This window comes from Tinamus guttatus, unplaced genomic scaffold (genome assembly GCF_059628265.1).
Source record: "Tinamus guttatus ecotype Peru unplaced genomic scaffold, ASM5962826v1 Tinamus_guttatus_pri_ptg000193l, whole genome shotgun sequence".
In the NCBI taxonomy this organism is placed as follows: domain Eukaryota; kingdom Metazoa; phylum Chordata; class Aves; order Tinamiformes; family Tinamidae; genus Tinamus; species Tinamus guttatus.
The window spans coordinates 1970446-1986941 of NW_028288727.1; the positions used below are offsets into that span (position 1 = coordinate 1970446).

The 16496-nt window shown below is 36.2% G+C and overlaps 1 protein-coding gene across 1 annotated transcript in view; it reads right to left on the reverse strand.

Moving 5' to 3' along the window:
- Window positions 1-16287, reverse strand: part of SEMA3E (semaphorin 3E) — a 127777-nt gene extending 111490 nt beyond the window's left edge. Inside the window, exon 1 of the mRNA XM_088523518.1 lies at window positions 16155-16287. Within this exon, the coding sequence (XP_088379644.1) occupies window positions 16155-16269 (115 nt within the window). The 5' untranslated portion in view covers window positions 16270-16287. The remainder of the gene's footprint in view (window positions 1-16154) is intronic.
- Between the last annotated feature and the right edge of the window lie 209 nt (window positions 16288-16496).

Genomic DNA, 16496 nt, shown 5'->3' on the forward strand with positions numbered 1-16496 from the left:
ACCAGCATCTTCAGTTAGTTTCAGTTTTTTAAACTTATCTCAACACATTTTGACTGAGCAATGGTGGATCCCCTCTTCAAGCTTCTTCCTCTTTTTTCCTAAGTCATAAATAAGATAAATTGTAGGAACTGAACTCCTCACCCTTCCCAATACCTCACAAGCCACTGCCAAATCTGTTGTTGTCCAAAGACCTTATGTATCTGCTCTCTGAATTCCTGCTGTGATGACCTGGACGTACAAATAATGAGAAAGCTGCTTCCAGCCCCGGGAGAGGATATTTGAAGATTAACTTCTTGTTACATATAATACAATGTGTTATTCAGCAGATTGTAATGAATTCATTGTGCATTGATAAATGGGAAACATCATAAAGGACAAGAAAAATACTGGGAAAGAAAGAAATATTTATTTTGATCTCAAATCTGGTAATCTGTTTAATCCTGAGTATGTGAGATGGGCTACCTGAGAATTTAATGACAGGAAGAACACAAAGTCTGTCTCTATTATTATCTTTCTCCAAGAAAATGAGAAGAAAGTACCCTGCTCTGGAAAACAAGCAAACAGGAAAACAACAATAAGAACAACAGCAACAACATTAACGAAAAAGCAACCAAATTATGAATCAAGAGAAGTCTTTTTTAGCTCTCAAAAAGTATTCAAAGTCTGAAACTTGGGACCAGAGTATTATAGACAAGGCTGAAACAGAGGGCTTGCCTTGGGGTGTCCTTTCAAGTCCTATGAAATTTAGTAAAACATTAGGTATGCAAAGACTGATAATAAAAAAATATAATCAACTTTTTCATGATTTCTATTATTTAATTACATATTTTTCTGAACCAATCAAATATTATTTAGAGTCAATATAATAAACCAGTCAAGCTCTATTTAAACACAATTTCATAATCTTTAGTAATGTTGCTTAAAAATCTCTCTGCAGGGTAACAAAAGACTTAATTGTGTAAAGAATGACAAATTCTTCTAACACTGAAGATCTTTTGTTGATCAGGCTATCAGGGATGCTGCTTCTCTGCCGCATCTGTGTTTGTACATGAATAACAAATTCCAGCCATCACATTGTCAAAATCCAGTGCCCTCCATAAACAAAACACAACTCAATTTTGTATACTTGTTCCTTATCTGAACTCTAAATAAAAGTGACCCTGAACAGAAGCAATAGTTTTCAGAAGCTCTGAATATATGAAATTAAAGTGTGATAACTCTGTGAGGTAAACACCTTAGCACAAAATTGGTTTAGTAAATCAAAACAAATACAAATTTCTACCTAGAAAATTGCACAACTGGTTTCTGGATTCTCAAATTCAGATTCAAACATGGGGAAAAGAAAGTCTACTCAGAAAAATAAAGTCATCCAGGAGAGAAACTGCTTTGTTTGTATTAAGGTATACATTATCTCTTAAACTCATGTTAGTAGTGATATAGATATGGTACCACTTCCACTAGAGAAAATGTTAATGACTGAAGTCAATGAGGCATCACAAAAGAGTAAAACTACATTGGAAAATTACTTGGAAATCTGCTCTGCAAACTGATATATTATATATGTTATAATAGATAAAAAGAAGTTTATTTTAATTTTATTTAATAAGCAATTCTAATAAGGAATCATTTAACATGAAAATATAACTTACTTAAAATAATTTAAAAGTTAATTTGAATCCTTCTCATTATCTGGCAGTTGCATAGGCATAAGATACCTATCATACATATCCATGGACCTTGAAGAAGAGGGCAAATGAATAAAAACAGACCGTGAAACAAAGCAGTAAATGTCTTAAATGTTTTTTAATCCAAGCAGAAGATATTAAAAAAGAAAAGAAAAGAAAAGAAAATGAACAAAGAAAAAACTCAGCCCAGTGAGGCCAAAGAAGAGAACCAACTTTGACATAAGAATTGATAAGAATTTGATGAAGAACAATTTGTGATTAGATAACAAGTTGGCATGTATCAGCTGAGCTGTGATAACTGGGTGCATGTCTCCATTCTGCTTCAGAATCAAAGTAATGTAACCTTATCCCCAAATTAAAATGATTCCATTAAGTTGTATTGATTTAAATTTGCTGCAGGCTATGAATGTGAACCCAGGTCTTTGGCTGCTGCATGACTTGCTAACCCATTGTAAACTGATTGTGTTCCTCTGTCTCGTTTTTGCGGTTTGGAAAGCTATGACAAAATCTAAAAAATGAGTAGTCACACTCCAAAGCAGATATACAATAAAGATGTCTTCAGAAAAAGCTGTGTGACCTAGTCTTCCTGGTCATAAAGCCACTGGAATGAGCCACTGAATATTATTTCCTTGCATTTCTTTCTCACTATAATAATTTTAGCAAATATCTATTCAAACCACACTCAATTCAGATAACAACGATAGACAAAGAGACAAAGTAGCACTTAAACTCACTGGTAATGTAAGTAAGAAGTTATTATTGCTTATTGAAGTAATCAAACTGTTTAAACCAAGGCACTGTTAAATATTCTTGAATTCTTTAGTCTTCAGGAATTACAACATCAAAGAAAAATACTGTAGCTCAATAATCTATTAATCAATAATGGGAACCTCAGCAGCACTGAAAGAAAAAAAAAAAGTTCATGTGGAATTTTAGGATTAAATACTTAACTGCTAGCAAAAATAAGCGTTCTTCTGGAGATTACTATTAGAAGAGAGCACCTGTCATACTCTCCTAAAAAATGTTGCTACCATTTCTGAGAACTGTGGGATAACATGGATTATCTTAATATTCAGGAAACTTACATTCAGTAATCTGCAAAATTGAAGTTAAGTATCTACATGAACATTACGTAAGAATAAATAACTGCAAGTGAAAAAGAACTTGTGTTTCATCAGCCTACTAGACTTTTTGGAATGCATTTACAACTCAGTCAATAAAAGGACTAATGTTAATTTATTTGATTTTGTATCTCATGACACTTAAAACAAAGGGGTTTTAAACTAAGTAGTTTTGAGGTTGCAGATAAATAATACTGCTTGTTAGCACAATCTAAACTATTTTATTAATAGTGTATTATTCAGAGCTGACACCATCTAAGATTATGTGAAGCAAATACACAATATATTTTTGTAATTACTCCTAAACTGAAATATTATAAAGTACTCAAATTTTCAAATTTGCTTTTAATCTTTCTTTTTCTCTACCAACTACTCAACTTCTGGTTTGAGAAGATATTTTCTACTGTTCAGATTACCAGGTCTTCTGATTAAATCTAGCTGATGCTGATGCTGTGGATTTAGGTTAGATGGCCCAATAGGCCAGCCACCTGCTCTTCCCTTACTTTCCCAAAACTATCATATTCTCTAGTAAGAATCCTTCCAGCTACCACAGCCCACATGATTGTTTCCTCCAGATATTCTTTTCTTTAGACCCTGGCATTATTCTGATCAGGGCAGTCTTCATTTCTTAGCTCCTGTTTTAATATGCTTTGTTTGGCAAGCTCAAAGTGCATATATTTCTTCAAGACTTCTCCTGGAATAAGATCGAGATAAATTTTTACAAGGAAGGGGAATCTGAAAGCAGAGAGCGTCAGGGACCCTACAGTCTGTTAATCAGCATACGCAGAGATGCACAGGTCTGAGAACCCATGGACCCATTAAGGAAGAAAGGAAGGGATTAAGAGCACACTCAAAAACATTCTTCCATGTTTCATTAAGATCAGCAGTGAAATTGGAAATACTCTCATAGTACCTTAGCCAAAAAGGTAGAACTAAGTCATAATTCATTACAATCTGACCAGTTAATAAGCACAAGTAGAAATAATCATGGTTTGAGCTATTTTTTCTCCAGAGAGCCATTAAGATGTTTAGCGAATACAAAGAGTTTCAGTAACATTGCTGAAGGTTACAGGAAAGGAGACAGTTATTATGTGGAAGCCTTTACAGCCTGAGTTACCAATATGTGTGCTGCAATGGGAAAGTATTAGGAAAGAGAAAAGACAGGGGGTGTTCTGGAAGGATTAAGTGATATATTAAGAAGTGAACATACTGGAAAGAACAGAAGAAATTTTTGGGATATTTGATATAAACACATGGAAATCTAGAAAATATTAATTCACTTTTCAAGTGTTCTTGTGAATATTTCTTGCTGCCTGTGTCACTGCTCAAATATTTGATCAGTCTAACTAGCCAAAACAGTAGGTATCTGGAAGAAAACTTTATTCTCAAACTTATGCTAGATAGTTATTTTGGGGAAAAGAAAAGAAAAAAAAAATGTATTTAACAAGAATTTTAAACGCTTAAGAATACCAGGAGTATCTAAAAGACTTCTCATACAACTTTAAAGCAATTCCAGGTTTCTTATATCTAAAGGGTTATTGACACATAGTGGGTGATGTCTCAACCCAATTAGTTCTACCAAAAAAAAAAGAAAAAAGAAAAAAGAAAAACAAAGAAATCCCAATGATTCCAAAGGACTGTACCTCTTCTCTCTTCTTTTGTAAAGGAGAAAAAAAAAAAAAAAAAGTTACAAGAGTTACAAGACAATTACCCTAGTTGAAAGCCTTTAATCTCCAGGGGCAAAATCAATAACTGTGTAGGTCCAATCAGCAATGTTTATAGCCGTCCTCAAGTTTTTCTAAGCCAGTTGTGCAAGTCCAGATCTCAGGATCTACCTGCACTCTTCAGGGGGTTTTTGAAACGGGTTTTTGAAAGTCTCTAGACAACCCTATAGTAACTGAGAAGTATAATGAATTATCAGCACTATGGTATCCCACTGCTAAAGCAACTGCAGGGCTTCAAGATGCCAGCAGAAACAGGTTATTACCCTGTGCTACTGTGTTGCACTTACAGCCATAAATATGAGACTCTGAAGAAGGCATCTGCAGCTAACCTCTGCCACCAAAATTACACTGTCTAGTAAGACTTGACCTTACAGACTAAAGGACCAAACACTTATAAAAGAAAACCACTGGAACAGGATTTATACAGAAATCCACATCTGTAGAAATAGACGTGTCATGTTTTGTCTTATTGTCATGTTTTGAACAGTGAAATCCAGAAGCAGAGCTGTAGGAGGACTACAGTCATGGTTATCATGTATGGTTAATTCAGGGGAAAAAAAAAAAAAAAAAAAAAAAAAAAAAACACCACTCTGGAGCAACTTTTCATTACAGATTAGAAATTTCTTTTCTTTGTGCTAATTTATAGTTTACACCATTCAAAATATAAAACATGCTAAGACATGACAACTCTAACTCCCTGATATCCCCCATGGGCCCTGCAGCACTCCCAGGCAATAGTATCAGGTGTCGGTACGTGTCAATGCATCCACTACCTTTCAGCAATCCTGATGTAGAGCATTGCCATCCTACTATCAAATTCACAGCACGCTCCAGGAGCTGGTTCACAAGCATATATAAACATCATTGATTATTATTTTCAAATCCCCATGCTGTAAGTTTTTTTGCTTTGTTTTACTTTTAAATTAAGAGTACAAGGAGTCTTCAAGAGCCCAGAGATCTAATTTTACAGCTCAAGGGTTTTAGTGTTATTACACATTAATGCAGTAAATGTGAACCCAGAAAGAAATTCCAATCCATTAGCCTGATAATATGCAGCAATTTGTTGCATTTTCTAACAAACTGAGTGGTGGTTCTGTGTCAATAAAACTATAAAGACCATGTTTGGCATTTGCAGTATCTATTTCACGATATTAAATGACAAGCTCACTACAAACTAGGGTGCTCTATAAAATACTCAAAAAGAAAAATCATAAAATTTTCGAATAGCAGAGCATGATGGCAAGTTATAGTTCTTGAGGTTTCTCATAGGTGTTTTAGACAAAGAATGAAATGGAAAATGAAATTATATATCAAAATTATATAGCAATATTTTCAGAGAATTTCGTGTTGCTTTTTAATGGACAAAATAGAACAACTTTTCTCGTGTTTGCTTCTAATCCATAGGCACAGCCACAGAGAATCTGTGTCTTGGAGTTTGGACTTGAAAACAAACATAAACTTAAATCTTAATCAATTGAATCTTTTGCATTTGATCATGCATACATGATCAAATATTCAAAGGATCAGAGTTTTAGGATACAGTACATAAAGCTGCTTAGTGTTCAAGTGGAGATAACTTAGCTACTATATAACCACTCTTTGTAGCTAAAGAGCAGCTGAACACTGAAAGGTGTCTGAGAGATGCTCAACTCCTTTATTTGGAATTAGAAAATACATCATAAACTCTTTAGTCATAGGGGTAGGTGACAGCTTTGCCATTGCCTTCTGTAGAAGTGAAGTAAAGCCTCTGTTCTATTTTTATGTCAAAGATCTCATATATTTAGTGGTAAAATTTAAGGACAGAGTACTGCATGCAAAGCTATTGTTGCAGAACCACTCTTTAGTGTAACTGTCTATCTTCTAAATATGAAGCATTTCATCCAAAAGGATTCAAGTATTTTAGAAATGATATAGCACATTGCCGTGCTTTAGTGCTGACTAAAGTATTTAGTAAGAAATACTGAGAAATCAGTGTTTGGCAGTGTTTATGTACTCATATGAGCTACAGCAAACACCCAACCTGCTGAATGTTTAATACCTCCTCAACAGGTTGTTTAGAAATGACTACTATCCCATGGGCTTGTGTAACCTGAAAAAATGTGGAAGGACATGGTCATGCCTAAGATAAGCAAAGAAGAGAAAATAGTTGCTTACTGCATGCAAACACAGGCACATAAAGACAAGATATTTTGCAGCAATAATTTTAATAAGAAAAAGATTTCTAGGATAGATTACGTTTTTCTGGGCTCCAAGACAACACATATTTTCAAGATTTGCATCATACCATCCTCAATCAACTGAGATGAAATATTATTTTCCTTTAGTCTTGGCTTTTACCACATACCCACAGGAAAGTACTTAGCTTAATCATAAATAAAAAGTTATGGGAGCTTATGGAATTGAACAACACTTGCTAACCTTCAGCTTTCTGACAGAAAAGTGACCTTAAGAGGTGACTCCAGCGAATGGTGCTATCATCTGGAATAACTCCTTCCCATCAAAAAACCTATTATTTCACTATTATTTAGTTTTAGTAACACTGCTGGGAGAAACCATCAGTTAAAAAAAGAAACAAAGTATTGACCCTAAAGTATTTGAGGCGGGTGTTTTCTTCTACCGTTGTAAGTCACTCCTCATTCATTCCGTAAAATTTCCTTTCACCAGTGTCAGGAGGATCAGAATAAGAAAAGACTAACATCCCTGTGATGTTTATTGCACATCAATGAGTAAAAGATGTATTTACAGCTGCATTCACTGTTTTACTAGGCCTATTAAACAAATGTGTTGTAAGAAAAAGCCTATAAAGCAAACTTAGCAACAGCAAAAAGCCCATTGTTTGACTCCCTACAGAAGCTTCAATTGCCTCACAGTATGAACTCAGGAATCCTTTAGATAAAAATAAACACAGAGGTAGAGAATAGATACACGAAGGATATTAAGAGAAGTGAAGTCTTTCACTGAATGCCTTTCTTCCAAACACCGATTCCTTGGTATGAAGAATTATTTTACAAATAGTTTGCAAAAATAAACATTGTTACCAAACCAGAGGGATTCATTTAAGACTCCTTTAAATTTGTTTGTTAATCTATTTGGGGGATTTAAACAAAAGATGAAATTCAGATGCTTCACTGAGAGAGTGAATTTCCTGAAACATGAAATTCTTCAGTGCTGATGAAGTAGAAATGTTACCAGCATGATTTCACAAGGATCATGAACAGCATTTTTTTCTCAGTTGCTGCTGCCAAATCAGTCTAAAGAGGACTATATATTTCCTGTCATCAAATTCTCATCATAAATAATGAACATCTTCTGCTCAGGCCAAAAGGATATGAGAAGAAGTCTCTTTTTCTTTTTCTTTTTTTTTTTTTTTTTGTGTGTGTGTGTGTGTGTGTGTGTGTGTGTGTTGTCTGCTAACAAGCTTATAGGCTTTTTCATTTGTTTGCTTCATTGCTTTTATATGAATGAAGGTTTTGACCTTTTATTTCTTCTGTTTTGATTCTTACTATTCAGTTCAGTCATTTGAATCATATTGTAATGGATCACATAGAGCACAAAATCTCATTTCTGTCATATAATCTTCCTTGACTGGAAAGACATTACATGTAATTAGGTTTCTGATGTAAAAGTTTATATCAATCAAATTCAGCTAAGAAATGTAACATTGTTTTAGAACCCAAATGCTACATGTCCATGACAAGTCTTTGCCATTAGACTGTTCCAGAGTTTCCTTTATGCTGACATTTTAGCTTTCATAACCATTGAAAAACCCCATATTGAAACCTTTCCTTGCTCATGGAGGATCTACACGATGGGAATCAACCATGGGTAGGCATGAATTGCAGACATTGCTATAATGCTGAGCATCACACTATGAGTCTATGTGACTGTATGGCAGAGTGCATCTCTCTTTTCTGGCAGCTTTCATTTAGTGGTCTCTAAAGTGTCCAAGATAAACTGGTGGCACTTCCAGCAGGCAAATGGGCTTCAGTTTGGAACAGTGCATTGTATCCAAGGGTAATTCTTAGGCCATTTGATGTAAATGGAAGATTCCCATTGACTTTAACAAGCACTGAGCAGATTCAGCAGATTCATAAAGCATATCAAGTACTATGCTGAGAAGGAGTAACAGGACATGACAACAAGCTACCAATTATCTACTTTCACATGAGATTAATAAAGAGTAATTTAAAGATGAGATCCAATTTTTATTCCATCAAAAATTCTGTTTTAGCTGCCTGAGTAATCCAAGTTTTGCAGCTTTTCATTAGGCACACAGCCTGTGCATCATGCCAGGCCGAGATGTTTGGCATGCATCATTTTGCTGACATCTTTGTGATTACAGACCTCCTGCACATACTTGCCCAGCAACTGTAACTGAAACCTTTGACATGACAATATGGTTAAAATGACCTGCAAATTACAGGTAAAATGAGAACAGGCTAGAGGAGAAACAAAGGTGCAAGATGATTTATTCGCTTGAAGTATTGTGGCTAAGCTGTGCATCCAGATGTCTGACTGTTGTGTGCTCAGTTTGCATCTCCTCTGGAAAGGTCTAGCATCAAGAAATGACGTGGACAGACAAGTGTGAGAACAAATGGAGACCATTCTTCTGTTTGCGTTTTTTCCCCTTGAAAACAAGTAATTGAGCAAAAAATCCCAACAAGACCCTCAAACCTTTTTTGCCTGTCTGATTTTTATAAATGTGCAAATCACACAGGGTAAGAGAAAAATTCAATGTGTAATAATGTATTTCCGCTGTGTAGCTTTTTTTGAAAGGAAAATAAAGATCTGAGGAGTTCTATAAAATGGTTTGCCAAAGTGATAGCATATCAGTGCTTAGCTTCATCAAAACCAAATGAGGACATGTAGAGGAGAAATGGCATTATGTTAACATCCAATTAAATTGATCAACAAGGTGAAATATCTGTTCCAAAATGAAAGCTTGTATCCTTGAGGAAGATCACAGAAAACTAGATTGAGGAAAAAAGGCATTTGTTAATGACAAAAGAGAGGTTGGGGACTTTTATTTTTGAAATTATAATGTAAATTATAATGTTTTTATTTGTTTAAATCTCTGTAGTAAACTCAGTTACTCAAATTGAATATTGATGATAAATAAATTTTTTCACACCTTTAAATATGAATTTTATTTTGAAAACTATTCAACTACTGTTTCTGCATAGCTATTTACATCCTCACTTTAAAGGAGTTTAAAGTTATGCCTAAACTACACTACAATTTTTCTTTTTATAATGTAATATTTTTACTCATTTCCTCCTTCAACATTTTCCTTCATGTTTAGTCATGAAAACTTAACTGATTTTTTTTAAATGCCAGGCAGATTATCTAACCAACACAAAATATTTCAAATAGTATACTCAAGCTAAGAGGGTTTTATCTGTAAAACAAAGATCATTATCTTTATCCCTACAGGCTCTGAATCTCTTTAAGAAATGAAGATTTTTCTAATTAATGCTGGCTGCATACTATAGTTTCATCATATTTGCCTGACTACATGAAGAAAACCAGGACAGCAGATTTAATAATATTTAGCATTCCCGTGGCACAGTTTTAGAATATTTACTGACCCAAAGTTTTTCAAAAGGTTTGAAACAGATGCTCACCCTTGCACAACATACTGTAAATCATACAAATAGTACTAATCCTGCATTCATTGCAGTAAAATACAGCATTTGCTCTCAGTGAAATAATAATAAATTGGTATCTGATGAAGAATCTCAAAGAGCAGATGGTGTTATCACTTTGAAGGCAGGGAGGTAGCTGCAGAGCAGCATTCAGGCTACTCGAGTCTTGCAATTTCAGATGATGCTTTGTTCTGTTAAACCAAAGCAGTGAAGTGACTGAAGTTACATGAAACGGTCTGCTCTGTGCAGCCCAGAATGGTGCTTATCGCCTCAATGCTCTGCAGCAGTCATTACCAGCAGTCTTGGTCAACAAAAGGGAGGAAGAGGCACAAATTCTCTGCCAAAAAATCCCAGGCGTGGGGAACAAGTCCTGCTAGAATTACTTGGAAATGCTGACCTTGCTGCCAGTCACCTCTTGTGAGATGCATAAAGAATAAACTGGAATTTTGTCATTATTGTGTGAAGAACCTGTGGTCTCATCAGTGGGAGAGTGGATAGCAAACCTCTGATCTCTACCCCATGAGAGGCCCTGAGACATTTGTGTCTCTGTGGCTGAGGCATTTCAGTTCTGACATGGGCTTCCCTCTGGCCTCTGGAATTTGGGTGACTGGAAGAGGCTGCTTGTGTGCATTGCCCAGACACTCCTGACTTGAATCATCAGCCCTTATTCCCAGCCCTGTTCCACAAATCTGGAGCCATAATACATTTATTTGGTTCCCAAACCCACATGTTATACTGTTCTTTAATTCACTCTAAGGGAAATACAACCTCAGTCCATCATATGTCTGCACATAGATTTCACATGCATACATATATACATATATATATTTGAAAGATGGAGTTTATTTCAAAAACTACTTAAATATTGTTTCTCCATAGTTGTTTACTGCCTATAGCTACATATATACATATATACACACACACGTTTTGTTCCTATCTACACACCTACTTACCTATCAATCAGCTTTTTATAACCACCTATTCAGACATGTAACATAGATCACAAACCTTACTTTACTATAAATTCAAGATGATTCATATCAAGTATAAATTAACTTCTTTTTCAAACTTGAACTTGCCTTGATAGTATAACTCTTTCAAAACCATTCAAAAGCAAAAATCCATAACAGTGAAAGCTGTTAAGAAAACATTTTTGTGCGCAAAACTGATTCAGTCATGATTCAGTTGTGAGTTATGTGACTAGTCATTAATTAGCCATGACTAACATGTCCAGGTGACTACTAATCAGAAATACTATATATGCATTAAATATATTTGCCTACTTCAGAATTCACGAATGCTTGTCTGAAAATTCCCTGGATTTTTGCTATTCACTTTGATTTAGTCATCAGTCCCTAGATAAATTTTGCTGCCATCTAGCTAGAAAATAGACATAGTAAGAAAAGAAGGTATCCAGTTCTATGACATGAATAGTGAATAGCAAAACATCGGAAGAACAATTGCAAAACCATACTTTGAATTCAAAAATTACTTTTTCAAGTAAGGCAAAAAAATGATAAATTAGGATTATCAAGAAAGTTAAATCAGGTATGTTGGAACTCTGCTTCCTGCAAATGGCCAGGAAAATATATATATATTTTTTTTTTTCACTGCTGTACCAAACCCCTGAAGCTCTCAAGAATGATCAGCCAGCCCTAACAAACTGAAATTCTTATGAATTGAAAGTATTATATTACAGGTTGTATGTATTAAAAGCTTTATATGAACATGGCGAGTATCACTTTTCCTCTGCAAGATTACAGCTTTTTCTTCCACAGTTGCTGCTGTTTTTTTGGAGCTCCTATTTGTTTGGAGAATAAATTTTCTAAACCCAGTTTATTTTTTCCTCAGCTCAGTCTGCTCCTTCTACCTGCTGCAACTTCACTCTGACACAGTAGCAAGTGGATCTGACAGCAGGGATAGGATGATATTTGGATTGGAGCTCAAGGTTGTAACTGTTTAACCATGTATTTTCCAGGCAAGAAGAGTGTCCATATTAAGTATTGCCCAAATTCTTTAAGTTATTCAAGAATAATATAGACGAATAAACTAGAAAATAGATCCCTCTGGATCGGCAAGTCTCTATCCATAACCAGCTACACCAGATCCCACTGCTCCAAGAAAATTGTACAAACCACCATACCAGCTCAACATATCAATGTCTATATGACGTTACCCTTACTTTTTACTATACTTACTAATGAGAAGGAAAAAAAAAAGTAGAAATACATTGCAAACCATGCACAAATCCTGATTCATATAATTACATCCTTTCTAGGCTCTCCAGGCCTACATTCTTCTAATGCAATTCTACTGGTTTTATGTAAATGTTTCCTCAGTGTCCTCCAGAAACCTAAACCTTCCAACCTGTAATATAAATACTTTATTTTTAACATGTGGTATGTGTTGATTTCACCTTAATTATATATGTCCCATTGTGAGAACTTGAACCATGGGATACTGGGAAAGAATTTAGCCAGCAGCCTATAAAGAACATGGGCTGAAGCTTGGCTTCCATTAACACTTCATTAGGCAGAGTCTGTATTGTACATAAAACGGGCTAATGAGTTTTAAATGTAGTTGTCAGACTACAACTTAACAGCGTAAAAACTCTTTTTCTTTCTAATACTGAGCGAGTGATAATATATTTTTACCTCTACAAATCAGCATGAAGCTGTTGGGGTGTATTATTACCCCAAGCAGGATCTCCATTGGTCATCGTCAAATACTGACCTTCAGCAGGGCTGTACAACAGACACCACAAACAGTATTAACTGTGGTGTGAATTTGCTGATAAACCAAAGCTGATGGTTTGAGGAAAGCACCTTTAAATCCTGGGTTTAACATAGTTCAGCTTGCTAAGAACAGAGATAGAACCATCAAATGACTGTTGGGCAACTGTAAGATTAATTCTAATCCCATTTAAAGGAATGGAAAAATGCTCATGCTTGTGCTTAATGTGAATAAGATTAGGCCTCGTGTATATTTAACTGGCAGACGATGCTTCTTGCAAGCGATTCTCTATGTTACGAAAAATCTCTGTTACGGTTTACATTAACCTGACAGGTTTAACAGTAGTTCAAGAATGCAGGACTTTAACTCCCCCTGAAGCTGCATAAACGGCCCTGGAGTCAGGCTGAGGTTGCACCGTATATTCCGTAATTAGCAGGGGGGTTGCGGTATTCCCATCCATCAGGTGACCCCTCCAAGCAGGGTTAGGACCCGATGTTGTTGCAATGGCCTTTAAGACATATGTGTGCTGCAGGTGAAGCCGAGTTGGCTGTGTGGGCAAAAAAAAAGTGCTCGTGCTCTGGCAGTTCACTTCACTTTCACTGAGCATCATTTTTAAAGACAAAAAAAGAGAGAGAATTTGTGAATTTACAAAAATCAAAGTGTCTCTACTTCTAACCTGCGGAAGCTCTCTCTTGGCTCTTAAAGCAGAATGATTTTAGCATAGACTAGTTGCAAACAGCTCTTCTGTGGTTACAAAAAATTGCATGCCCTAAACATCATCTCACTTATCTCAGACCCCTCTAGCTTATCAGATAGCTGATGCTGGCTGCTCTTGCAAGGGTCTCAGTTCCAATTAGCAGCCAAGCCCACAGCTAGAGCAGGGAGCAGGCATGCTCACTTTCATGTGCCAGGAGCTGGGAAGGGAAATTAAGAATTTTCCAGACAGAAAAAGCCTAGTCATGGGCTTCCTCACCCATACCAAGCTGGCAAGGGGCTGATGCAAAGCGAGTGCTGCTGCTGCAGTTGCCCTATTGCCCCGGTACCTCTTTGGCACCACAGTGGTGCTTCTCCGCAGCAAATGTGATTAAGATGAGAGACCCTCCTGCAGTTTGTGTTTGATTAGGGAATGCAGCAGCGACTTTTCGTCATTGTCTCCATGCTGGAATGCTGCATTCCTTGGGAGCAGAATGACAAGAGCTGCTCCGGGATGCAGGCAGGTATGCGTCTCCAGCCTTTGGCTCGGGCTCTGCACTGGGAAAACCAGCCGCGTTTTGTATGTGTGGAAAAAAAGAAAAAAAAAAATGCTTTGGCTTATCATGCTTGGCCAAGTGTAAGATGGTGATGCATGTATTTGTGCCAGAGAATTGATTTGGGCTGGATCTTCCTGAGTCACTGGATCTGAGCGAGCCAACGTCAGGCAGAGGAGGCTCGGCCCTTGGCGAGAAACGCGTGCTTTAAATTCTCCTTGCACATATCATAGAGTTACAATGTGCTATGATCAAACTGCTGGCTCTCTGCTGAGGAAAGTAGCATGTGGAGAAATGTGCACTGATTCCACCCAGCAGAAAAACAATTACCGCAACAAGTGAGAACAGAAGCAGTTAATGGTCACAGCACCATCGTGGGGCACTTCCCAAAACTGGCAGCACAGCCAGCATCCTGACCCAACATAACGGGTCTATTTAAATCATTTACTGTCCTTTTCTCCTCCCCACTACCCCATCACAAGCAAAAGAAATGACAGTCTTAATAACTACATCCAGAAATAAATTTTAAATTAAAATACACACTTTCAACAAGAGAAGTGACTAGACTGTAGAATCAGCATTTCTCTCTTGTTCCTACTCTCCCCTGAAACCACAGGTTGAAAAGGAAGTGCTTCATCTATTAAAAGAGGTCATATAATTTATTTCATTGATAGCAGTAATTAGCTGTTTACTTGCAAGACAGAATTTATGACAGATCTTTCTTTCCTTAAAACATATTTCACTGCTCTATAAAAGAAAAATCCATTTCTAATGGCTTTCTAGCAAGACATTCAGATCAATTATCTTAATCATCCATTATCTTATTCATTCCATTCTTTATAGCTGATTATTTAGCTAACCATATAAAATACCATTAAAACTAGCTTAGACTAAAGCTCTCTGCACATGGAGCTGTGGTTGATGCCAGTACTTCAATCTTAGCCATATATAAAATAGATATTCTAACATATTTCACATCGAAGCATCTTAGTTATCACTTTAACTACTACAGACATTTTCTCAAGTAAATTAGTATTCTCTCATTCCCACCTATGTCAGCAAAGAGGCATTTTATTTTTAGCTCTGCACAAGAGGAAAAATTAAAACATTACTGATTGATCAGTCATCATTTTGTCTTGAACACTTGATTTTTTGAACTTCCACTGCAATAACTGCTTGTCAGTTATTTCTAAGTACATCATCTACAAATGTAAGTATTGCTGTAGAGTACTGTAATGTCTTGGCTGAGCACCAGTATTTATATATGCAAGATTAAAACAGAAACATAGGAAAGAGTTTAAATCATAGGCAATCCAGAACAGAACAAGGGGATACTTTGAAAGAACTAAGAAGGATGCAGGCTTCAGGGAAACTGAAACTGAAAAAAGAAATAAGTTAAGTACTGTACACACATATGTTATAGCAAATAGCACTTTTTTCTTTGGGTAACTCAGTTAAACTGCAAGCAGACTTATACTGCCAGTTAGTCATTTTAATTATAGTGTGATGACACTTGCTAGTTTAGAAAATGAATCATATGGTTGCACAGGAATTCAGTCTTTTTGCCTTGGCTATATTTGTAGATAAATAGAAATCTAAAAGTGAAACAGACATTTAATTGCTTAAGGGTTACTTGATGCATACAAGTATATTTATTCTGCAATAATTTCAGGTTATCTTTTCCATTTCTTTCTTGTTAGGGACATCCTTCTTACAGGAGATAGAATAAAGCCAGAATGACAAACAAGCCTAAATACTCTTCTGCCTGAAAGTGTTTTAAGTAGCCAAAAATCAATCAGTAGAAGTGCCTCAAATCCTCCTGAATTCAATAAACTTAATTATGGGTGCAATTTAATACAAGGAAATAATCCATAAAATTTCTGAATAGAAATATTTCGTCTGCCAGAGGACAGCAATTTAACCCCAGTGCAATACTTCCAGAGAAGCCAATGGACTTACATTAGCATAAAGTCTTTAAAAACCTGACATGCTGACCTACCTTTATGTGACAGCCGCAACCTTGGCTGCCTCGTATCTGTTGCGTGACATCCAGCCGGAAAGTCTAGTAAGAAGCCACACAGTGCCAGGATTAAAAGGTCCTGGGCAGATGCCATCCTGGCCAAGATCAAATTCTTGTGTTCTTCACTTAACTGCTGCTGTTTGTTTGTTTTTTAAGGGTCCAAGTTCCACTTCTACTATCCCAGAGCAGATGGATCTCTCCCTTTGGTCAGTTTGCAGGGTATCTCTATGGGAAATGCGGAGCTGCTCGGAGAAGCCCAGGCTCAGCTGGTCATTTGTCAAGCTGTGCAAATGTCATGTAAAAATATTCCCTCCCTAGGAC